Source organism: Hyperolius riggenbachi, chromosome 7 (genome assembly GCF_040937935.1).
Source record: "Hyperolius riggenbachi isolate aHypRig1 chromosome 7, aHypRig1.pri, whole genome shotgun sequence".
Taxonomy (NCBI): Eukaryota; Metazoa; Chordata; class Amphibia; order Anura; family Hyperoliidae; genus Hyperolius; species Hyperolius riggenbachi.
In genome coordinates this window covers 31,617,198-31,643,350 of record NC_090652.1, presented here as the reverse complement: position 1 = coordinate 31,643,350, position 26,153 = coordinate 31,617,198, and the positions used below count along the sequence as shown (strand labels likewise).

The window sequence follows — 26,153 nt, the reverse complement described above, 5'->3', positions numbered from 1 at the left end:
CCGCTGCACCAATCTCAGGGTAAAAGTCCAATTTTTTTGAGGCAATTGTGGACAAACTTTATCACTACTTATCACAATGAACTGATCTATATCTTGTTTTTTCCGCCAACAATTAGGCTTTCTTTGGGGGGTACATTTTGCTAAGAGCCACTTTACTGTAAACGCATTTTAACAGGAAGAATAAGAAAAAAATGGAAAAATGCATTATTTCTCAGTTTTCAGCCATTATAGTTTTAAAATAATACATGCCTCCATAATTAAAACTCACGTATTGTATTTGCCCATATGTCCCGGTTATTACACCGTTAAAATTATGTCCCTATCACAATGTATGGCGACAATATTTTATTTGGAAATAAAGGTGCAATTTTGCATCACTATTAACAAGTTTAAAATAAAAAAAATATAGAAATATTTCATCTTTACATTGATATTTAAAAAGTTTAGACCCTTAGGTAAATATTTACATGTTTTTTTTTTATTATTGTAATGGTTTTTTTTTTTATAGTAAACATTTTATTTGGGTAGTTTTGGGAGGGTGGGAGGTAAACAATAGATTTATAATGTAAATGTGTGTTCATTTTAATTTATTTTTATTTTCAGTTGTATTATTACATTTTGGCCACAAGATGGCGGCCATGAGTTTGTTTACATGACGTCACTCTAAGCGTAACACACGGGGAGGGAACGGCCAGAAAAGGCGCAGCTTCCGAGAGAAGCTGTCGCTTTTTCAGCGGGGGAGAGGAATCAGTGATCGGGCACCATAGCCCGATACATTGATTCCCTGGCTACCGAATCCGCGGCCGGGAGTGCGCGTGCACGCGCACAATCGGCCGCGGGAGCGCACGGTAGCGCGCATGGTTCCTGGACGTAGTTTCTACGTCTAGGAACCAAAATAGGTTAAAAATAAAATGTGCTATTGATGATGGAACAGACACATTTTATTTGCTCATTTGTCCCGGTTATTACAACGTTTAAAGAGACGCTGAAGTGTCAAAAAAAGCATCTTTTTATTTAATAAAAGTGTTTAATATAATAGCCCTAACTAAACCGCCGCATTCCCGACGCTGTAAACTATTTAAATCCCCCCTAACTCGCCCTCCCTCTCCCCTGAAAAATCCACGACTTTCTTGGTTGTATATTTTTCTGCCCTAAGCGCTTCTGTGTGAGGCAGAGCTATGAGCTGCTGATCCGCCGCTGACAGACGCGTGTGAGGCAGGGCTGCCTCACACGCGTCTGTCAGCGGCGGATCTCCGCCTCTCCCCCGCCCCTCTCAGTGAAGGAAGACTGAGAGGGGTGGGGGAGAGGCGGAGATCCTCCGCTGACAGACGCATGTGAGGCAGGGCTGCGGCTCATAGCCCTGCCTCACACGGAAGCGCTGCCCGGATTGCCCCCCGGGGAGTTTGGGGGGATTTAGTTAGATTAGGGCAGCGGGGATGCGGCGGTTTAGGTAGGGTTATTATGTTAAACACTTTTATTAAATAAAAAGATTGTTTTTTTGGGACTTCAGAGTCTCTTTAAATTGTGTCCCTAGTACAATCTATGGCAATACTATTTTATTTGGAAATAAAGGTGTCTATTTTTCCGTTTAGTGTTTTTTTATATTATATTAATAATTCCAAGACTTTAATTACAAAATCCACAGTAATGACATACATATTAAAAAAATCCCTAAGGTAACTATTTATATATATTATTTTAAATGGTGTAATTTTTTTTTATTTTTTTGTGTGTTTTGTTTTGGTATCTATGGTGTAGGGGAGGAAGGGGTTAAAAATAATAATAAAAAAAAAAACCTATTTAATTCTCCTATGGATTCGTGTTTAGAGTGCATTTGGATGTATTTTTACTTTTTGGCCACAAGATGGTGCTAGACTGTGTTCCGTGTTGAACAAATCTAACACGGAACCAATGTTTACATACTGTTTCTGTCGGATTTTTTTCTGATCAACACTACAGGAAGCTGTAAGTCATAGTGTGATGTCAGGAGTCGGGACCATAGTTCTGACATCACACTGTGGGAGCCTTGTTGCATTGTGGAAAATAATAGCTGTTTACAGCTGTTTCCAACTGCTAAAAAAGCAAGCAGCATCTCCTTCCACTGACATCACCTGCCAGCAGTAAAAATGTCACCATGTGATAAATGTCAGAATGTAAATCAGGGAGAGGAAAGATTTTACAATGGGCAAACACTGACTAAATCACTTATACAGATTTATTGTAAAAATGAAGCACTTTTTTATTACATTATATTCACTGGAGTTTAAGTGACAAAACAATATATACTTTGTACTGCACAGCGGAAGGTGTCTGCACTATATAAATACTAAATAATAATGCACCAGTCGCTAACACATGTGTGGCTACAAATACCACCAACTGCATTACATAACAACCGCATGGGTATCCTGAATAATTTACTGCATTTTACTGTATGTCACTACAGGCCCTCTTAAACCGATTAGCAGCACTGCCCGTGTTATCTTCTGTGAGATAACTCAGGGCGGGGCATCCTCGGTCGGCTGATCTCAAACTGCTTAGTGCTTAGCGGGTGCAGGGAGTGATAAGTGATTTGATATTTACCTGCTCTGGATGCAGGATGCACTCTCTTCCTCCACCATTAAGTGGCGCTGTAACCCTGATATCCTCCTCCGTGTCCTGATCTCCTCTGATCGGGACTGAAGGAGAATGTCAGCATTATAGCGCCACTGGGTGGGGGAAGAACAGAGCAGATCCTGGTAAATATCAAATTACTAAGGGCTTGTTCACAGCTAGGGCGTTTTGCATTTTCTTTAAAGGGAACCAGAGAGGATCAAGAAAAGCTTTTATACATACCTGGGTCTTCCTCCAGCCCCATACGCCTGGATCGCTCCCACGCCGCCGTCCTCCGCTGCCTGGATCCATCGATACCGGGTCCCGTCATTACCGCCAGTCGGCCAATCGGCAGTCGGACGCGGCCAATTCTCCGCATCACAAGGGGCTCCCTCCATACAGTTACGCGTGTAGCTGCCTACTGCGCAGCCGCATGCGCACGGGTATGGAGGAAGCCCCTGTGATGCAGACAATTGGCAGCGTCCACCGGAAGTGACAGGCCCGGTACCGGCGGATCCAGGAAGCGGAGGATGGCGGTGTGGGAGCGATCCAGGCTTATGGGGCTGGAAGAAGCCCCAGGTATGTATAAAATCTTTTTCTATTTTAACAAAGCATTCCTCTCTGGTTCCCTTTAAGCACCGGCAATTTTCTAAATCACCCTAAAAGCTCTTGTGCAATGATTCCCTATGAGAGTGTTCACATCTGAGCGGTTCCATTCCGATTCGCTCAGCAAAGCGCTGCCTGTATCATCTTCGGGGCGATTTCCCTATAATGGCAGGTATAGGGAAATCGCAAAAGTGCTTGAAAAAGCGCTTAGTATAGTGATTTCCTCAGCGCTCTTAAGAATAAATACAATGGGCTTGATTCACAAAAGAGTGCTAACTGTTAGGACGACCGTTTTCACGCGAATTTTCGCATTGCGCGTGCTCGCGAATTTCCGCGCAAAACGATAACGGTTTTGCACGCAAATGCAATTTTTTGCATGAAAAGATATGGATTTCGCGCAAAAATTCGCGATCGCGCGCAATGCGAAAATTCGCGCGAAAACGCCCGTGCTAACAGTTAGCACTCTTTTGTGAATCAAGCCCATTGTATTTATTCTTTTCCGGGTCAAAGAGTTTACTTCCTGAAGGAAGTGAAAAAACAAATCACTCTGCTAAAGCGCTTTGAAAAGCACTTTACAAAAAAACGAAGCGCGCAGGTAAACGCCGGGAGGGGGGAAAAATCACTCACAACATCAAATATCGCTGGCGTCAGCGACTTCAATTTTTAGATGTGAACAAAGCCTTATTATTCCCTGCACCCGCTCTCCATTAGGCTGAGGGAGACACACTGGGAGGCAGGAAACATCGGGGTGCTGCAGCCCTCGTTAAAAAATAAAAGACTGCTAAGGGGTTAAAGGACCACTATCCCAAAAATCGTAAAATTTAGAATACATGTAAACCTTAGGTAAATATTTACATGTTTTTTTTATTTTATTATTGTAATGGTTTTTTTTTTTTTATAGTAAACATTTTATTTGGGTAGTTTTGGGAGGGTGGGAGGTAAACAATAGATTTATAATGTAAATGTGTGTTCATTTTAATTTATTTTTATTTTCAGTTGTATTATTACTTTTTGGCCACAAGATGGCGGCCATGAGTTTGTTTACATGACGTCACTCTAAGCGTAACACACGGGGAGGGAACGGCCAGAAAAGGCGCAGCTTCCGAGAGAAGCTGTCGCTTTTTCAGCGGGGGAGAGGAATCAGTGATCGGGCACCATAGCCCGATACATTGATTCCCTGGCTACCGAATCTGCGGCCGGGAGTGCGCGTGCACGCGCGCAATCGGCCGCGGGAGCGCGCGGTAGCGCGCATGGTTCCTGGACGTAGTTTCTACGTCTAGGAACCAAAATAGGTTAAAAATAAAATGTGCTATTGATGATGAAACAGACACATTTTATTTGCTCATTTGTCCCGGTTATTACAACGTTTAAAGAGACGCTGAAGTGTCAAAAAAAGCATCTTTTTATTTAATAAAAGTGTTTAATATAATAGCCCTAACTAAACCGCTGCATTCCCGACGCTGTAAACTATCTAAATCCCCCCTAACTCGCCCTCCCTCTCCCCTGAAAAATCCACGACTTTCTTGGTTGTATATTTTTCTGCCCTAAGCGCTTCTGTGTGAGGCAGAGCTATGAGCTGCTGATCCGCCGCTGACAGACGCGTGTGAGGCAGGGCTGCCTCACACGCGTCTGTCAGCGGCGGATCTCCGCCTCTCCCCCGCCCCTCTCAGTGAAGGAAGACTGAGAGGGGTGGGGGAGAGGCGGAGATCCTCCGCTGACAGACGCATGTGAGGCAGGGCTGCGGCTCATAGCCCTGCCTCACACGGAAGCGCTGCCCGGATTGCCCCCCGGGGAGTTTGGGGGGATTTAGTTAGATTAGGGCAGCGGGGATGCGGCGGTTTAGGTAGGGTTATTATGTTAAACACTTTTATTAAATAAAAAGATCGTTTTTTTGGGACTTCAGAGTCTCTTTAAATTGTGTCCCTAGTACAATCTATGGCAATACTATTTTATTTGGAAATAAAGGTGTCTATTTTTCCGTTTAGTGTTTTTTTATATTATATTAATAATTCCAAGACTTTAATTACAAAATCCACAGTAATGACATACATATTAAAAAATTCCCTAAGGTAACTATTTATATATATTATTTTAAATGGTGTAATTTTTTTTTATTTTTTTGTGTGTTTTGTTTTGGTATCTATGGTGTAGGGGAGGAAGGGGTTTAAAATAATAAAAAAAAAAACCTATTTAATTCTCCTATGGATTCGTGTTTAGAGTGCATTTGGATGTATTTTTACTTTTTGGCCACAAGATGGTGCTAGACTGTGTTCTGTGTTGAACAAATCTAACACGGAACCAATGTTTACATACTGTTTCTGTCGGATTTTTTTCTGATCAACACTACAGGAAGCTGTAAGTCATAGTGTGATGTCAGGAGTCGGGACCATGGTTCTGACATCACACTGTGGGAGCCTTGTTGCATTGTGGGAAATAATAGCTGTTTACAGCTGTTTCCAACTGCTAAAAAAGCAAGCAGCATCTCCTTCCACTGACATCACCTGCCAGCAGTAAAAATGTCACCATGTGATAAATGTCAGAATGTAAATCAGGGAGAGGAAAGATTTTACAATGGGCAAACACTGACTAAATCACTTATACAGATTTATTGTAAAAATGAAGCACTTTTTTATTACATTATATTCACTGGAGTTTAAGTGACAAAACAATATATACTTTGTACTGCACAGCGGAAGGTGTCTGCACTATATAAATACTAAATAATAATGCACCAGTCGCTAACACATGTGTGGCTACAAATACCACCAACTGCATTACATAACAACCGCATGGGTATCCTGAATAATTTACTGCATTTTACTGTATGTCACTACAGGCCCTCTTAAACCGATTAGCAGCACTGCCCGTGTTATCTTCTGTGAGGGCGGGGCATCCTCGGTCGGCTGATCTCAAACTGCTTAGTGCTTAGCGGGTGCAGGGAGTGATAAGTGATTTGATATTTACCTGCTCTGGATGCAGGATGCACTCTCTTCCTCCACCATTAAGTGGCGCTGTAACCCTGATATCCTCCTCCGTGTCCTGATCTCCTCTGATCGGGACTGAAGGAGAATGTCAGCATTATAGCGCCACTGGGTGGGGGAAGAACAGAGCAGATCCTGGTAAATATCAAATTACTAAGGGCTTGTTCACAGCTAGGGCATTTTGCATTTTCTTTAAAGGGAACCAGAGAGGATCAAGAAAAGCTTTTATACATACCTGGGGCTTCCTCCAGCCCCATACGCCTGGATCGCTCCCACGCCGCCGTCCTCCGCTGCCTGGATCCGTCGATACCGGGTCCCGTGATTACCGCCAGTCGGCCAATCGGCCGGCGGACGCGACCAATTCTCCGCATCACAAGGGGCTCCCTCCATACAGTTACGCGTGTAGCTGCCTACTGCGCAGCCGCATGCGCACGGGTATGGAGGAAGCCCCTGTGATGCAGACAATTGGCAGCGTCCACCGGAAGTGACGGGCCCGGTACCGGCGGATCCAGGAAGCGGAGGATGGCGGTGTGGGAGCGATCCAGGCTTATGGGGCTGGAAGAAGCCCCAGGTATGTATAAAATCTTTTTCTATTTTAACAAAGCATTCCTCTCTGGTTCCCTTTAAGCACCGGCAATTTTCTAAATCACCCTAAAAGCTCTTGTGCAATGATTCCCTATGAGAGTGTTCACATCTGAGCGGTTCCATTCCGATCCGCTCAGCAAAGCGCTGCCTGTATCATCTTCGGGGCGATTTCCCTATAATGGCAGGTATAGGGAAATCGCAAAAGTGCTTGAAAAAGCGCTTAGTATAGTGATTTCCTCAGCGCTCTTAAGAATAAATACAATGGGCTTGATTCACAAAAGAGTGCTAACTGTTAGGACGACCGTTTTCACGCGAATTTTCGCATTGCGCGCGCTCGCGAATTTCCGCGCAAAACGATAACGGTTTCGCACGCAAACGCAATTTTTTGCATGAAAAGATATGGATTTTGCGCAAAAATTCGCGATTGCGCGCAATGCGAAAATTCGCGCGAAAACGCCCGTGCTAACAGTTAGCACTATTTTGTGAATCAAGCCCATTGTATTTATTCTTTTCCGGGTCAAAGAGTTCACTTCCTGAAGGAAGTGAAAAAACAAATCACTCTGCTAAAGCGCTTTGAAAAGCACTTTACAAAAAAACGAAGCGCGCAGGTAAACGCCGGGAGGGGGGAAAAATCACTCACAACATCAAATATCGCTGGCGTCAGCGACTTCAATTTTTAGATGTGAACAAAGCCTTATTATTCCCTGCACCTGCTCTCCATTAGGCTGAGGGAGACACACTGGGAGGCAGGAAACATCGGGGTGCTGCAGCCCTCGTTAAAAAATAAAAGACTGCTAAGGGGTTAAAGGACCACTATCCCAAAAATCGTAAAATTTAGAATACATGTAAACCTAAACAAATAAGAGGTACATTTCTTCCAGACGTCAACGAGCTATAATTTTCTTTTCTCCTGTGTTGCTGTCACTTACAGCAGGTAGTAGAAATTTGACATTACTGACAGGCTGTGGGCTAGTCCATCTCTTCATGGGGGAGTCTCAGCATGGCCTTTATTCTTTATAAAGACTCCTTGACAAGGATTTATACTGTACAAAAATGCTGGCCAGCCTCCCTGCTGGCTTAACACTTTTTTGGCAGTTGGACGGAGCAACCGCCAATCACTAAGTGCTTTTGAAAATAAAGAAAACCCTGACAATCCCCCATGAAGAGATGGGCTAGTCCAAGAACCTGATTCTGTCAGATTTCTACTACTTACTATGTGTGACAGCAACATAGGAGTAAAGTAATTTATGACTCATTTTACTCTGGAATGTACTTCTCATTTGATTGTGTTTCCATGTATTTTAAATTTCACGATTTCCGTGATCGTGGTCCTTTAAGTAGAGATGATACTACATGTAAACATGTTTACCCCATCTTGCTGCATGTCACTTCAGGTCCCCTTTAAATTTGGCCAATATATATGAAGGGGTTAATGGACGTGTGGCTCATAGAATATTCTGCCGGAGATTATAGCTGCTGAATCACTGCAGCCGCCACTTCTGCATTACTCCCCGCAGTGCTCCCCTGTTATACATGTGCATCTCTTATCTGACCGGCAATCACATGCTTTGCCGGAGGATCATGCTGATGACCCCAGATGGCTGCTAAATCCTTCCCCAAAACTAGTGTTGGGCGAACAGTGTTCGCCACTGTTCGGGTTCTGCAGAACATCACCCTGTTCGGGTGATGTTCGAGTTCAGCCAAACACCTGATGGTGTTCGGCCAAACTGTTCGGCCATATGGCCGAACTAAGAGCGCATGGCCGAACGTTCCCCGAACGTTCGTCTAGCGCTGTGATTGGCCGAACGGGTCACGTGTAGTGTTGGGCGAACATCTAGATGTTCGGGTTCGGGCCGAACATGGCCGCGATGTTCGGGTGTTCGAGCCGAACTCCGAACATAATGGAAGTCAATGGGGACCCGAACTTTTGTGCTTTGTAAAGCCTCCTTACATGCTACATACCCCAAATTTACAGGGTATGTGCACCTTGGGAGTGGGTACAAGAGGAAATTTTTTTTTAGCAAAAAGAGCTTATAGTTTTTGAGAAAATCGATTTTAAAGTTTCAAAGGGAAAACTGTCTTTTAAATGCGGGAAATGTCTGTTTTCTTTGCACAGGTAACATGCTTTTTGTCGGCATGCAGTCATAAATGTAATACATATAAGAGGTTCCAGGAAAAGGGACCGGTAACGCTAACCCAGCAGCAGCACACGTGATGGAACAGGAGGAGGGTGGCGCAGGAGGAGAAGGCCATGCTTTGAGACACAACAACCCAGGCCTTGCACGAGGACAAGAAGCGTGCGGATAGCAATTTGCATTTTGTCGCCATGCAGTCATAAATGTAATACAGATGAGAGGTTCAATAAACAGGGACCGGAAACGCTAACCCATCACAGATGTTCATTGTTCATGTTACTTGGTTGGGGTCCGGGAGTGTTGCGTAGTCGTTTCCAATCCAGGATTGATTCATTTTAATTTGAGTCAGACGGTCTGCATTTTCTGTGGAGAGGCGGATACGCCGCCGATCTGTGACGATGCCTCCGGCAGCACTGAAACAGCGTTCCGACATAACGCTGGCTGCCGGGAAAGCCAGCACCTCTATTGCGTACATTGCCAGTTTGTGCCAGGTGTCTAGCTTCGATACCCAATAGTTGAAGGGTGCAGATGGATTGTTCAACACAGCTACGCCATCTGACATGTAGTCCTTGACCATCTTCTCCAGGCGATCGGTGTTGGAGGTGGATCTGCACGCTTGCTGTTCTGTGTGCTGCTGCATGGGTGTCAGAAAATTTTCCCACTCCAAGGACACTGCCGATACCATTCCCTTTTGGGCACTAGCTGCGGCTTGTGTTGTTTGCTGCCCTCCTGGTCGTCCTGGGTTTGCGGAAGTCAGTCTGTCGGCGTACAACTGGCTAGAGGAGGGGGAGGATGTCAATCTCCTCTCTAAAGTCTCCACAAGGGCCTGCTGGTATTCTTCCATTTTGACCTGTCTGGCTCTTTCTTCAAGCAGTTTTGGAACATTGTGTTTGTACCGTGGATCCAGAAGGGTATAAACCCAGTAATTGGTGTTGTCCAGAATGCGCACAATGCGTGGGTCGCGTTCAATGCAGTCCTAGGCCGAAGAGGTCATAGCCTAGGGTCACAAAACCTGTTTATTTGGGCAATTTCAATGGTGGCGAGTCTGACGTACATAAATCGCAGCAATGGCCGTTAGCAACGTCTGAATCTCACGAAATGTCTCATGCAGGTAGAAGACATATTGTTAGACTTGGGCTCCAAAGATGGGTTCCCTACATCTCTGCAAACCAGAGTTACAGGGCTCCAAATTTGGTAAAATCCCCCATAGGCTTTCATTGGGCCTCCTATTTACAGTTCCAAAATCTCACATCTTTTCAAAGGGCAATTACTCAGCAGTGGCAAATTTTCTAGCATTGTAGGGACCCTTAGGGGGAACATGACTGGTGAGTTTCGGGCCCCTAGGCCAAAGAGGTCATAGCCTAGGGTCACAAAAACCTGTTTATTTGGGCTATTTCAATGGTAGTGATGGTGACGTACATAAATCTCAGCCATGACCGTTAGCAACGTCTGAATCTCACGAAATGTCTCATGCAGGTAGAAGACATATTGTTAGACTTGGATTCCAAAGATGGGGTCCCTACATCTCTGCAAACCAGAGTTACAGGGGTCCAAAATTGGTAAAATTCCCCATAGGCTTTCATAGGGCCTCCTATTTACAGTTCCAAAATCTCACATCTTTTCAAAGGGCAATTGCTCAGCAGTGGCAAATTTTCTAGCATTATAGGGACCCTTAGGGGGAACATGACTGGTGAGTTTCGGGCCCCTAGGCCGAAGAGTTCATAGCCTAGGGTCACAAAAACCTGTTTATTTGGGCTATTTCAATGGTAGTGATGGTGACGTACATAAATCTCAGCCATGGCCGTTAGCAACGTCTGAATCTCACGAAATGTCTCGTGCAGGTAGAAGACATATTGTTAGACTTGGATTCCAAAGATGGGGTCCCTACATCTCTGCAAACCAGAGTTACAGGGGTCCAAAATTGGCAAAATCCCCCATAGGCTTTCATTGCCTCCTTATTTCACTTTCCAAAATCTCACATCTTTTCAAAGGGCAATTGCTCAGGAGTGGCAAATTTTCTAGCATTGTAGGGACCCTTAGGGGGAACATGACTGGTGAGTTTCGGGCCCCTAGGCCGAAGAGGTCATAGCCTAGGGTCACAAAAACCTGTTTATTTGGGCTATTTCAATGGTAGTGATGGTGACATGCATAAATCTCAGCCATGGCCGTTAGCAACGTCTGAATTTCACGAAATGTCTCATGCAGGTAGAAGATATATTGTTAGACTTGGATTCCAAAGATGGGGTCCCTACATCTCTGCAAACCAGAGTTACAGGGCTCCAAAATTGGTAAAATCCCCATAGGCTTTCATTGGGCCTACTATTTACCGTTCCAAAATCTCACACCATTTCAAAGGGCAATGGCTCAGCAGTGGCAAAACTCACCAGTCATGATCCCCCTAAGGGTCCCTACAATGCTATAAAATTTGGTACTGCTGAGCCATTGCCCTTTGAAAAGATGTGAGATTTTGGAAAGTGAAATAGGGAGGCAATGAAAGCCTATGGGGGATTTTACCAATTTTGGACCCCTGTAACTCTGGTTTGCAGAGATGTAGGGACCCCATCTTTGGAATCCAAGTCTAACAATATGTCTTCTACCTGCATGAGACAATTCGTGAAATTCAGACGTTGCTAACGGCCATGGCTGAGATTTATGTACGTCACCATAACTACCATTGAAATAGCCCAAATAAACAGGTTTTTGTAACCCTAGGCTATGACCTCTACGGCCTAGGGGCCCAAAACTCACCAGTCATGTTCCCCCTAAGGGTCCCTACAATGCTAGAAAATTTGCCACTGCTGAGCAATTGCCCTTTGAAAAGATGTGAGATTTTGGAAAGTGAAATAGGGAGGCAATGAAAGCCTATGGGGGATTTTACCAATTTTGGAGCCCTGTAACTCTGGTTTGCAGAGATGTAGGGACCCCATCTTTGGAATCCAAGTCTAACAATATGTCTTCTACCTGCATGAGACATTTCGTGAGATTCAGACGTTGCTAACGGCCATGGCTGAGATTTATGTACGTCACCATCACTACCATTGAAATAGCCCAAATAAACAGGTTTTTGTGACCCTAGGCTATGAACTCTTCGGCCTAGGGGCCCGAAACTCACCAGTCATGTTCCCCCTAAGGGTCCCTACAATGCTAGAAAATTTGCCACTGCTGAGCAATTGCCCTTTGAAAAGATGTGAGATTTTGGAACTGTAAATAGGAGGCCCAATGAAAGCCTATGGGGGATTTTACCAATTTTGGACCCCTGTAACTCTGGTTTGCAGAGATGTAGGGACCCCATCTTTGGAATCCAAGTCTAACAATATGTCTTCTACCTGCATGAGACATTTCATGAAATTCAGACGTTGCTAACGGCCATGGCTGAGATTTATGTACGTCACCATCACTACCATTGAAATAGCCCAAATAAACAGGTTTTTGTGACCCTAGGCTATGACCTCTTCGGCCTAGGGGCCCAAAACTCACCAGTCATGTTCCCCCTAAGGGTCCCTACAATGCTAGAAAATTTGCCACTGCTGAGCAATTGCCCTTTGAAAAGATGTGAGATTTTGGAAAGTGAAATAGGGAGGCAATGAAAGCCTATGGGGGATTTTACCAATTTTGGACCCCTGTAACTCTGGTTTGCAGAGATGTAGGGACCCCATCTTTGGAATCCAAGTCTAACAATATGTCTTCTACCTGCACGAGACATTTCGTGAGATTCAGACGTTGCTAACGGCCATGGCTGAGATTTATGTACGTCACCATCACTACCATTGAAATAGCCCAAATAAACAGGTTCTTGTGACCCTAGGCTATGAACTCTTCGGCCTAGGGGCCCGAAACTCACCAGTCATGTTCCCCCTAAGGGTCCCTACAATGCTAGAAAATTTGCCACTGCTGAGCAATTGCCCTTTGAAAAGATGTGAGATTTTGGAACTGTAAATAGGAGGCCCAATGAAAGCCTATGGGGGATTTTACCAATTTTGGGCCCCTGTAACTCTTGTTTGCAGAGATGTAGGGACCCCATCTTTGGAATCCAAGTCTAACAATATGTCTTCTACCTGCATGAGACATTTCATGAAATTCAGACGTTGCTAACGGCCATGGCTGAGATTTATGTACGTCACCATCACTACCATTGAAATAGCCCAAATAAACAGGTTTTTGTGACCCTAGGCTATGACCTCTTCGGCCTAGGGGCCTGAAACTCACCAGTCATGTTCCCCCTAAGGGTCCCTACAATGCTAGAAAATTTGCCACTGCTGAGCAATTGCCCTTTGAAAAGATGTGAGATTTTGGAAAGTGAAATAGGGAGGCAATGAAAGCCTATGGGGGATTTTACCAATTTTGGACCCCTGTAACTCTGGTTTGCAGAGATGTAGGGACCCCATCTTTGGAATCCAAGTCTAACAATATGTCTTCTACCTGCACGAGACATTTCGTGAGATTCAGACGTTGCTAACGGCCATGGCTGAGATTTATGTACGTCACCATCACTACCATTGAAATAGCCCAAATAAACAGGTTCTTGTGACCCTAGGCTATGAACTCTTCGGCCTAGGGGCCCGAAACTCACCAGTCATGTTCCCCCTAAGGGTCCCTACAATGCTAGAAAATTTGCCACTGCTGAGCAATTGCCCTTTGAAAAGATGTGAGATTTTGGAACTGTAAATAGGAGGCCCAATGAAAGCCTATGGGGGATTTTACCAATTTTGGGCCCCTGTAACTCTGGTTTGCAGAGATGTAGGGACCCCATCTTTGGAATCCAAGTCTAACAATATGTCTTCTACCTGCATGAGACATTTCATGAAATTCAGACGTTGCTAACGGCCATGGCTGAGATTTATGTACGTCACCATCACTACCATTGAAATAGCCCAAATAAACAGGTTTTTGTGACCCTAGGCTATGACCTCTTCGGCCTAGGGGCCTGAAACTCACCAGTCATGTTCCCCCTAAGGGTCCCTACAATGCTAGAAAATTTGCCACTGCTGAGCAATTGCCCTTTGAAAAGATGTGAGATTTTGGAAAGTGAAATAGGGAGGCAATGAAAGCCTATGGGGGATTTTGCCAATTTTGGACCCCTGTAACTCTGGTTTGCAGAGATGTAGGGACCCCATCTTTGGAATCCAAGTCTAACAATATGTCTTCTACCTGCATGAGACATTTCGTGAGATTCAGACGTTGCTAACGGCCATGGCTGAGATTTATGTACGTCACGATCACTACCATTGAAATAGCCCAAATAAACAGGTTTTTGTGACCCTAGGCTATGACCTCTTCAGCCTAGGGGCCCAAAACTCACCAGTCATGTTCCCCCTAAGGGTCCCTACAATGCTAGAAAATTTGCCACTGCTGAGCAATTGCCCTTTGAAAAGATGTGAGATTTTGGAACTGTAAATAGGAGGCCCAATGAAAGCCTATGGGGGATTTTACCAATTTTGGACCCCTGTAACTCTGGTTTGCAGAGATGTAGGGACCCCATCTTTGGAATCCAAGTCTAACAATATGTCTTCTACCTGCATGAGACATTTTGTGAAATTCAGACGTTGCTAACGGCCATGGCTGAGATTTATGTACGTCACCATCACTACCATTGAAATAGCCCAAATAAACAGGTTTTTGTGACCCTAGGCTATGACCTCTTCGGCCTAGGGGCCCGAAACTCACCAGTCATGTTCCCCCTAAGGGTCCCTACAATGCTAGAAAATTTGCCACTGCTGAGCAATTGCCCTTTGAAAAGATGTGAGATTTTGGAAAGTGAAATAGGGAGGCAATGAAAGCCTATGGGGGATTTTACCAATTTTGGACCCCTGTAACTCTGGTTTGCAGAGATGTAGGGACCCCATCTTTGGAATCCAAGTCTAACAATATGCCTTCTACCTGCATGAGACATTTCGTGAGATTCAGACGTTGCTAACGGCCATGGCTGAGATTTATGTACGTCACCATCACTACCATTGAAATAGCCCAAATAAACAGGTTTTTGTGACCCTAAGCTATGACCTCTTTGGCCTAGGGGCCCGAAACTCACCAGTCATGTTCCCCCTAAGGGTCCCTACAATGCTAGATAATTTGCCACTGCTGAGTAATTGCCCTTTGAAAAGATGTGAGATTTTGGAACTGTAAATAGGAGGCCCAATGAAAGCCTATGGGGGATTTTACCAAATTTGGAGCCCTGTAACTCTGGTTTGCAGAGATGTAGGGAACCCATCTTTGGAGCCCAAGTCTAACAATATGTCTTCTACCTGCATGAGACATTTCATGAGATTCAGACGTTGCTAACGGCCATTGCTGCGATTTATGTACGTCAGACTCGCCACCATTGAAATTGCCCAAATAAACAGGTTTTGTGACCCTAGGCTATGACCTCTTCGGCCTAGGACTGCATTGAACGCGACCCACGCATTGTGCGCATTCTGGACAACACCAATTACTGGGTTTATACCCTTCTGGATCCACGGTACAAACACAATGTTCCAAAACTGCTTGAAGAAAGAGCCAGACAGGTCAAAATGGAAGAATACCAGCAGGCCCTTGTGGAGACTTTAGAGAGGAGATTGACATCCTCCCCCTCCTCTAGCCAGTTGTACGCCGACAGACTGACTTCCGCAAACCCAGGATGACCAGGAGGGCAGCAAACAACACAAGCCGCAGCTAGTGCCCAAAAGGGAATGGTATCGGCAGTGTCCTTGGAGTGGGAAAATTTTCTGACACCCATGCAGCAGCACACAGAACAGCAAGCGTGCAGATCCACCTCCAACACCGATCGCCTGGAGAAGATGGTCAAGGACTACATGTCAGATGGCGTAGCTGTGCTGAACAATCCATCTGCACCCTTCAACTATTGGGTATCGAAGCTAGACACCTGGCACAAACTGGCAATGTACGCAATAGAGGTGCTGGCTTGCCCGGCAGCCAGCGTTATGTCGGAACGCTGTTTCAGTGCTGCCGGAGGCATCGTCACAGATCGGCGGCGTATCCGCCTCCCCACAGAAAATGCAGACCGTCTGACTCAAATTAAAATGAATCAATCCTGGATTGGAAACGACTACGCAACACTCCCGGACCCCAACCAAGTAACATGAACAATGAACATCTGGGATGGGTTAGCGTTTCCGGTCCCTGTTTATTGAACCTCTCATCTGTATTACATTTATGACTGCATGGCGACAAAATGCAAATTGCTATCCGCACGCTTCTTGTCCTCATGCAAGGCCTGGGTTGTTGTGTCTCAAAGCGTGGCCTTCTCCTCCTGCGCCACCCTCCTCCTGTTCCATCACGTGTGCTGCTGCTGGGTTAGCGTTACCGGTCCCTTTTCCTGGAACCTCTTATATGTATTACATTTATGACTGCATGCCGACAAAAAGCATGTTACCTGTGCAAAGAAAACAGACATTTCCCGCATTTAAAAGACAGTTTTCCCTTTGAAACTTTAAAATCGATTTTCTCAAAAACTATAAGCTCTTTTTGCTAAATTTTTTTCCCTCTTGTACCCACTCCCAAGGTGCACATACCCTGTAAATTTGGGGTATGTAGCATGTAAGGAGGCTTTACAAAGCACAAAAGTTCGGGTCCCCATTGACTTCCATTATGTTCGGAGTTCGGCTCGAACACCCGAACATCGCGGCCATGTTCGGCCTGTTCGGCCCGAACATCTAGATGTTCGCCCAACACTACCCAAAACCCGAACCCATGATTTATTTCTTGTTGAATTCTATTTACTGTATATTCTGGTGTATAAGACTACTTTGTAACCCTTGAAAATCTTCTGAAAAGTCAGGTGTCGTCTTATACACCGGGTGCCATTGATGCCGGGTGATACGCCCTATCCTGTTACCGCGTCTCAGATCTCGCTGCTGAGTACTGTAGTGAAGTGGCGCAGGCGCACATGTGTGAGATCTGAGAGGCAGAGAAGGAGGTAAATAGGATACAAGGGCGGGGCCAGAAGTGTGAAAGAGGCGTGTTTTATAGGCACAGCGCGATCTATTCTTCCATACCGCTCTGATAAACAGGGAGACAAGGAGAGCTGACCAATACACTTAGGGAGAGGGAGAGTTGACCAATCCAACCAGTCTATCACCTGTATACTGTTATATACTGGGTACCACATACAGTACAGCACCAGTATCTGTTCATACACAGCACCAGAATATGATGTTTTTTAATTTTTATTTGGTGTGCATTTGAAGAGGGATAGTCTTATACAGTGAGTATATACCAAACTATATTTTAACTGGAAAAGTTGGGGAGAGGGGGGGTCATCTTATACACCTAGTCGTCTTGTTCAGAATATACGATATTTAATTTACCGATACCTTTTTACACATTTCCAAACTCATGCTGTATATTTAAACATAAATAGCAATTAGAGGCGCCCCAAAAGGACACAAAAGAACCTCTTCCTTTCCTTTTAGGTCAACAACCTTTGCAGCCGTGTTAGGGATAGGACCCTCCTTCCTCCACAAATGCAATGTCACGTATAATCACAGCGCCAGGGTTTATGTTGCCATATAGATATTCCAATCCACCTCCAGAGTCCCCTCCTATATCCTGGGTATTTCGATATGTGCTCCGTGCAGCCCAGTATAGGGAATAAAAGACTAGTTTTGGCCTTTCGCCGTCATCAGGGGATACCCCCTGATGACGGCGAAAGGCCGAAACTAGTGGGGACGAGAGCGGGCTATGCAGCTGAGATCGTTACCATTTTGTTGCTGAGTACCACGAGGGTGGGAAGTGACCTAGCCGGAGAGGGTCCTAATTGGTTTGGGACCCTCATTATGTGAGTGAATATGTACATATTTTATCCAGCATTCTGAATAAATTTAGTCTGAATATTATCCACTGAGAGCACCCCTCTCTTTTCTTTTATTCCCTATACTGGGCTGCACGGAGCACATATTGAAATACCCAGGATATAGGAGGGGACTCTGGAGGTGGATTGGAATATCTATATGGCAACATAAACTCATGCTGTATATTGTTTTTGCTATACATTGTATTAGAAACATGTTTAATGTGAACCCGAGCCAAACCTCGAGTCAAAGAACGAATACTTACCTAAGAAGAAGGAAGTCTCTGAGGTTCCCCACGCCACCCTCTGGACCACCGCCGCTGCCTGGACACACCTGAAGTTTGCAGTTGCACTCCCCTTCATGCATGGGCATGGCCATTCTACACACACGCAAGCATAGCCATGCCTATGCAGGAGCGCAGAGTCACTTGGGCACGAGTGGTTTCGACTTACTTCCCAGGCGCCGCAGTACTCGTGCCAGTACTCTTCATGGATGAAGAGGAGCGTGGTCGCGGTCATAAATCCACCAAGCTCTTGTCAGATTTCTTTTGATGGTCCATCATCGTTCTGGAGGATGGTGTGGGAAACCTCTACGTTTTCTTAGGTATCTGTTGACCCAAGGGTACCCTCAGGTACACTTTTATATGGGACAAGGGGATGTCTGGGGATGCCAGACCCCGAATAACATCCCCCTTGGTGGGGGAATAATATTTAAAGGAAACCAGAGCTGAGGGAAAAAAGTTTTATACATACCTGGGGCTACTTCCGCTGGAAAGATACGTAGAGGGCACACTTCTGCTGCGTAGACTGGCAGCGACTGGCTGAAGTCACGGGACCCGGTACAGAAGTTGGAGAAGACTGAGGATGGCGGCGTGGGAGCGATCCGAGAGCATGGTGCTGGAGGAAGCCCCAGGTATGTATAACACTTTTTTTTTTTAGCTCAGCTCTGGTACACTTTAACAATGCTGGGGATTTTGCAGCAGCAGAGAGAGCCATCATTCAGCTCACCCTGCACCTAACTCACCGGCGAAAGGCATAAACGTACGCTGAGGAGGGAGATGAAGACTATAAGCGAAGGATGTCACCCCCCAAAAAAGCTAAAATGTTTAAAAGATAAGAAGGCTTACCTCAATGATATACTCTCCTAGCTGTGGCTGTGTATGAGCATGGTTGTACTGAGCATGTGCGAGTGTGGTCCGCACATGCCCAGTAGCATGAAGCTGTTTGTACACCACTCTTTCCTTTGTGCACAAGTAGCAGTGCAGCCGCGCTCATACACAAATGGAGCAGTCAGAGGATTTTCACTACTTAAGTACCTAACGTAACGTAACCTAATTTAAAAAAAAAAAAATGTGTTGTTTAGAGCCAAGCATAACACTTGATTAAAGTAAAGTTCCACTTTTGTAAAAAAAAATATAAATCAGAATACAAGCATCAACCTAAATCAGTGGTGCTCAAGGCTTTTTCATAATGTTAAAGGGACTCCGAGCACCTCTCATGGGCATGCCTTTAATACTCTGACCAGTAATGCAAAGTACTTAAAGATGCATACCTTTATGTAGCTTGTGCTCTCCTCTTTCATTTGATGCCTGGATCGCCGTTCTACACCAAACAGTTTTTGTTTGATTTCAATTTAAATATCGCGGCTGCCATTTCGCTATGTTATAATTTCCAGGTCACCCCTGTCTTCTCTGTTAGAGAAGTGCATCACTGAATGAAGCAGGAACAGGAAGTGACACGCATAGCCATTGCAAGAGGCGGCTCCAGAGGGGTCATAGCACGACTTTGTTGGAAGTCGTCTGTCTTAAAGGCATGCCCATGAGAGGTGCTCGGAGTCCCTTTAAAGAGGAACCCCAGTGAAAATAATGAATGTAATAAAAAGGTCCTTCATTTTTACAATAATTATGTATAAATGATTTAATCAGTGTTTGCCCATTGTAAAATCTTTCCTCTCCCTGATTTACATTCTGACATTTATCACATGGTGACATTTTTACTGCTGGTAGGCGATGTCAGTGGAAGGAGATGCTGCTTGCTTTTTTGGCAGTTGGAAACGGCTGTAAACAGCAGTTACTGTATTTCCCACAATGCAACAAGGCTCCCACATTGTGATGTCAGAACCATGGTCCTGATATCACACTGTGGGAGGGGTTTCACCACAATATCAGCCATACAGAGCCCCCTGATGATCTATTTGAGAAAAGGTAAAGATTTCTCATGGGAAAGGGGGTAACGGCTACTGCTTGGGATGAAGTTCAATTCTTGGTTACGGTTTCTCTTTAAGTTAAAAATTATCAATCCTGAAGAGGGATCAGATAAGCAGTGATCACATGACTGTACTGTAGGGAATAGAACTGCTGAACCAAACATTTTTTTCTAATTATAATGTTCTGAGGCTAAGGACATTGAACTGTTGTTACTCTAACACAAACTTTTCAACATAAATAGCCACCTAGCCTGAGAATTAGCTAAGCTTTCAACTGCAGCCACTTCCTTTAGCCTTTTTAGAGCTTTGTGGTACAGTAATGGGGTCAGCAATGGGTCCATTATAAGCCACACATAAGCACATTGTATATTTTACTGCAGCATTGTCTTTTTGCTGACAAACAGTGAAAGACAAAACTTCTCCAATCATAATGATGAATGTGAAATTCCCTTTAAGTTACTCCAAAACAAATAATAGTCGGGGAAACCCTTATTTAGCCCAATTGTAAATAGCCAACACTGAAGATAGAAGACCCCCCTCCCCCAGGTTCACCTTTGTTAAGTAAGTTTCTGCTGAGTGTGAAACCCCGGGGTAAGTAGCCCAGAAGGGAACTTTCCATGGACTCTTACATTTTACAATATTAGGCCATGTGTAACTTTACGCATATAGGAGTTTATTAACCCCTTCACTTCAAGAGTGCAGAGTAGTGCTGAGCACAAATTTTGCATAATTGTGATTTTGCATCATAATGTGCAATTATGAAGCAAAATCGTAATGCAAAATTTGGGGTAAAATCGTAATTAGTTCGCAATTTTGCATAATTTTACATAATTTTAGCATAGTTTCATGCCAACCTTGGCAGTTAATAGCAACGCCCCCCTGCATGCTATCATCACCAAAATTGCTATGTATATTAAAAAATAATCTTTTAACTACTATACATCCACGGCATGCAGATGGGCATAAATGCGGCGGTAGCCCCAGGACCGCCTAACGCCGTTTGCCGTAAAGTCCTGGGACAGGGATTTGCAGAAGATCGCGCGCGCCGATGCTCCACTCCATCATCAGCCTCCCAGCGGCTAGGAGACTGTTTCGCCATCTATTTAGTCTGTACAGGGCTGCGATCTATGGCAGCGATGTACTGGGGACAGCTGTGTGACACGGCTGTCCCCCTGGGTGGCAGGGAAGCGATCCGCTGTCATAGGCTGAAGCCTATGACAGCCGATCGCGCTGATTGGCTGGCGGGGGGAGGGACAGTTGAGGGGAGAAAAATAGTAAAATGTATTTAAAAAATAAAGAAAGAAATATTTATAAAAAATAAATAAAAGTAAACCTTCTGGGAGCGATCAGAGCCCACCAACAGAAATCTCTGTTGGTGGGCAGAAAATGGGGGGGAATCACTTGTGTGCTGAGTTGTACGGCCCTGCAGCGAGGCCTTAAAGCTGCAGTGGCCTATTTTGTGTCCTGGTCACTAGGGGGGTTTAAGTCCAGGGTCCTCAAGTGGTTATAAAGACCTTGTAGTTTTTGAGAAAAAGATTAAAAAAATTTAAGAAAAAATTATTTTTAAAGAGGAGCTGTTAGGTATAAGGTCTCAGAGAAAATAAACACATATATCAGTAGCTAAAGATTGGCTGTACTTACATTACATATGCATTTCACTGTCCACGTTTGGATTTCACAGAATTTGTATATAGTATATGCAGAGATAGATGCTCCTGACAGCTCATGGCAGGCTCCATGTTTTTCTGTCAAATGTGTCGTCATGTCCTGCCTGCTTCCTGATCACAGATAAGCTCCTACTTGAACAACACAGTGTGCAGTGAATATTAATGAGCCATGTGGCTAGGAACAATAGCTGACTCCTGCAGAGTACTCTGCCCCGAGATTTATCAGTGCTACACAGCTAGACTGATTACAAGCTTCTGTAACCTCTCATTAGCAGCCGAGGGGAGGGCCCCAGAATGCTTTGCAGTTTAGCTGCGGCTTGCGTCTTTATGGGTCTATAACAGACTTGCTGATAAGCACACATCAAAGGTAACTGAAATTTTTATCTTCACTAATGGCTTTTGAGCTTCCTTCTAAACTGTTTAACACAGGAGAATAGAGGTTTAAATTAGCTTCTGCAGCCTGACAGTTACTCTTTAAACAGTCATTTTTTGAAGTTTAAAAAAACTATATTTTCTTTTGCATTTTTAAAATCAGTTTTCTCAAAAAGTACAATGTCTTTTTGAAAAAAATGTTTTTGCCTTGTTCCAACCTTTTTAACATATGTTGCAATTTTGGTGACGATATCATGTATGGGGGCTCTGCTAAAGTCGCCACAAAATTATGTGAAATTCTGAATGGATTACACAAAATCGGTTGAGTGTCCAAATCATTACGTATGGCCAAAATTGTGAAAATGTACATGAAATGTGCATAATAATAACAGATTACGATCATTGCTAGCGTATAGCTCACTAGCAAAATGTGATTTTTTTTTCCAAATACTGCTAATTTACTTATGTTCTATCAAGCTTATGTTGATGCAGATTTGTTAAGGACAGTCAGGACTCTCATTTGGTTTTGTACAGTTAGTTACACACTTTGAAGAGTTTTAGACATAAAGGAAAACATGGGGCTAAATTATAAAAAAAAATGCACATGAAATCTATGGGTTGGTGGCATTTGTGAATAAACAAACTGTAAAATGTAACTGGTTCTGGACAGAGCTTAGTTAAATCTACTTCCGGATTTATGTTTAATCCAGACATGTTATACACCATTCCCACGTGCCCTTGCCACACTCGCTTATAACCGTACTGCTGCAAAACTGAGCTGTCTCATGATAAGATCTGTGCACCATAAAGCAAACTAAGAACCTGGAATATTTTTTTTCTGAAATAAACCACCTTATAGTGTGCCATTGGTATGGCTACTGAGGTTGTTTTCACAGTTCAGCGCAGCACTGATTACTTTGGCAATAACTTTATTACTACCTATCACATCTAAATGATCTACATATATATATATATTTTTTAGGACAAATTAGGCTTTTTGTGGGTGATATATATATATTCTTTTTAGCAATTACTTTATTTTCTGTGCCCTTTAAAGGGAAAATAAGTAAAAAATGAAAAAAAAATACACTATTTATTAATTTTCATCCATTACAGCTTTAATGTTAACAGTTCTATTGTACAGGTAGTCCTCAGTTAATGAACGAGATAGGGACTGTCAGCTCGTTCTTAACCTGAATCTGTCCTTAAGTCGGGACTACCTGTCTGCGCCATTTTAAATGCAGAGTAAGCACAGCGGAACGTAAATAGAGGACATCTCACCTGATCCTCGGCAGTAGAAGGTCCCAGCGTGCTGCCAGGAAGCTGCGCAGCCCGTCCTCTCGCTGCATCCACTGTCCTCCCGGTGGCTTCACATGCGTTGCATAATGACGCAATCAGGAGAAGCCCCCTAGTGGCGGCGCCTGCTAATGCGTCATTATGCGACGCATGTGAAGCCACCGGGGGGACAGAGAACGGAGAGAGAGGACGGGCCGCGCAACTTCTGGGCAGCACGATGGGACCTTCTACCGCCGAGGATCAGGTGAGATGTCCTCTATTTACCTTCCTGCCTGCGCTTACACTGCATTTAAAACGGCGCAGAACAGGTAGTCCCCGGCAGCATGACGTCATCGCGGCGGGTCAGCGGGCGTTCGTATCGGCGGGTCGTTCGTAAGTTGGGCGTTCGTAAATCGGGTCTGCCTGTACATTAAAACCACATACGTTATTTGTCTATTTCTCCTGCTTATTACAACAGTTCATTTGTGTTCATAATGTATCATGTACAGACTCTATACTTCACTCACTGCTGCTTTTGTCTCCTCATGCAATGTTTATTGCATATGGGGGGGGGGATCGAACACTTTCATTCCAGCGCAGGAGACTTGGGCGCAGCAGTGAGTAACTTCAGCACCGTCAGAAGTCGGAGCTGAAGTTACTTATAAAACACTGGAAGCCGAATTATTTCATTCCCCACCATCCATGGTGGCCTGGAGGGGGAATAGTATTTAACATCGATGGAAATTTGTGCAGGAGCAGGATCACCATACAGGCTGTATCCTGTGCTCAAGTCTCCTGCACCGATTCCTCTCGTACGCGGGGGGAGTTGCTGTCATCTCTTTTCAACTCTGTAGCCTTTTTATCAGCTCAGAGATGAATTCGATTTTGTAGAGAGGATAGTGTGGTGACTTATTTTCACATCCTCTGGTAGGAAGTGGTTTTTAAGGTGTGCACCTCCTCTGACCCCCCGTACTGTGGGGCATTTTCATTTGCCTGGTGAAGTCATGCATGTGTTCCTGCCACATTGCATGCTGGGAGATTTGTGGATGCCCGTACAGAGATGTTCTCACATCTACAAACTACATCTCCCATCATGCACTGCAACTGGTGCTCACACACGACTTTGCCAGGAGTAAGAAAATGCAGCACAGACACTCAAGCCAACCTCCAACCCCCACATCCGCACACTATTATGAATTTCCCCCATGGGAAATAATTCCAGGGGCTCAGTTCATTTTAAGGGGCCAGAGCACCATGGTACCAGGGAAATTAGTGTACTGATCAATGATGTATTACTAATTTTAGCCTCATTTTAGGATGACAGCATGCATCTTCTAATGCATACAGAAATAGATTAATCCTGGCTTACCAGCTAGTCATCCTGCTATACTCTGAGTATTGCCAGTCAATAGAGTGAACTAATTTACAGTTTCCCGTTAAAGCAGGCTTAAACTCAGAACTTCCGCTCTGCTCTAAAAGATAAGAAACAGCATAATAACCTTTAAAGAAAAACATTTATTTGTTACAGCTGATACAAATCCTGCAATAAATCTGCAGTGTGTCTACTTCCTGCTTTCATGGAAGCAGACATAGGGTTAACATCCTGTGTTTACAAATTAGCTGCTCTGACGAAGCAGCCAGCTGACACAGCTGAGAGTTTAAATTACAACTTGTAATTAGTCAAAGATGGGGGGGGGGGTGAAATTAGACAGGCTAAACCAGGCATGGGCAAACTTGGCCCTCCAGCTGTTAAAGAGAATCTGTAACAAAATTGTCATCCTTATTTCTTCTATCCTATAAGTTCCTATGCCTGTTCTAATGTGGTCTGGCTTACTGCAGCCTTTCCTAGTTGCACAGTGGCTGTGTTATCTCTGTTATATGATTTAATCTTCTCTCTTCTGTCGGGTCTGTCGGGCTCAGGCAGTCTGGCTGGAATGTGCTGCGCTGCTTGTGATTGGATAGAAGCTATACACACCCTCTCCAGGCCCCCTGCAAGCTCTCTGTGACTCACACACTCTGCTTACTTCAGCCTATCACAAGCTTTTAACAGCCATGTCTTTTGTTTGTAAACACTGCCTAAAACTGGTAATTACAAGCCAGGATTGCAGCAGAGAGCGGCAGAAACAGCACAGAGGGGCCCAGGAGAACATAACGAATAGAATGGTATGCTTTTTATTGTAAGCATTTTAGAGTACAGATTCTCTTTAAGGAACTACAAGTCCCACAATGCATTTGCCTCTATAAGTCATGACTGTGGCTGTAAGACTCCTGCAATGCATTGTGGGACTTGTAGTTCCTTAACAGCTGGAAGGCCAAGTTTGCCCATGCCAGGGCTAAACTCTCTAAATGCATACAGGGTGCATTTCACTATGTTTTCCTTCTGCCCTGTGCAAGTTTTCAGGTCCACTTTAACATGGTAAGATTCGCTGATAACTAATGCTGTGCATTGTTGTTTTCACGGACAGGTTTGGAATCCCTCACCCCCAGATGATGCAGGAGCTACAGGCCCGCCTCCACAAGAAGAAACCAAAGGAGTAACCGCAAACAGGACTATGCTTCTTCATGTGTGCAAATGGCTAATGTGGATGTAAATATAATAAAGGATGACTGAGTAATTTAAGGCACAACTCCACTTGTACCCAACAAATTGAAGTTGTTTTTAAAGTGATTTTGATGGACTCCACGTATAGGGTAGAGTCATTCAAGTTTCTTGGGTCCACAATCTCCAACAACCTAAAATGGGTCAACAATACTGTCACTATCATCAAGAATGCACAGCAGAGGAAGTACCATCTACTGCAGCCTAAAAAAGTCTGGCCCACCACGAATATTAATGGTGCAGTTCTACACTGTGATCATCAGATCCATCATGACATCATCTATGACTGTATGGTTCGGCTCCTGCTCTGTACTAGAAAAGGTGAGGCTGCAGCGCATCGTCCGAAC

General features: G+C 44.4%; 1 protein-coding gene across 1 annotated transcript in view; it reads left to right on the top strand.

Annotated features, from left to right (window-relative positions):
- Positions 1 to 25,827, top strand: part of LOC137525964 (uro-adherence factor A-like) — a 64,583-nt gene extending 38,756 nt beyond the window's left edge. The window contains exon 6 of the mRNA XM_068247174.1: positions 25,673 to 25,827. Coding sequence (XP_068103275.1) covers positions 25,673 to 25,745 — 73 coding nt within the window. The 3' untranslated portion in view covers positions 25,746 to 25,827. The remainder of the gene's footprint in view (positions 1 to 25,672) is intronic.
- The last annotated feature ends 326 nt before the right edge of the window (positions 25,828 to 26,153 follow it).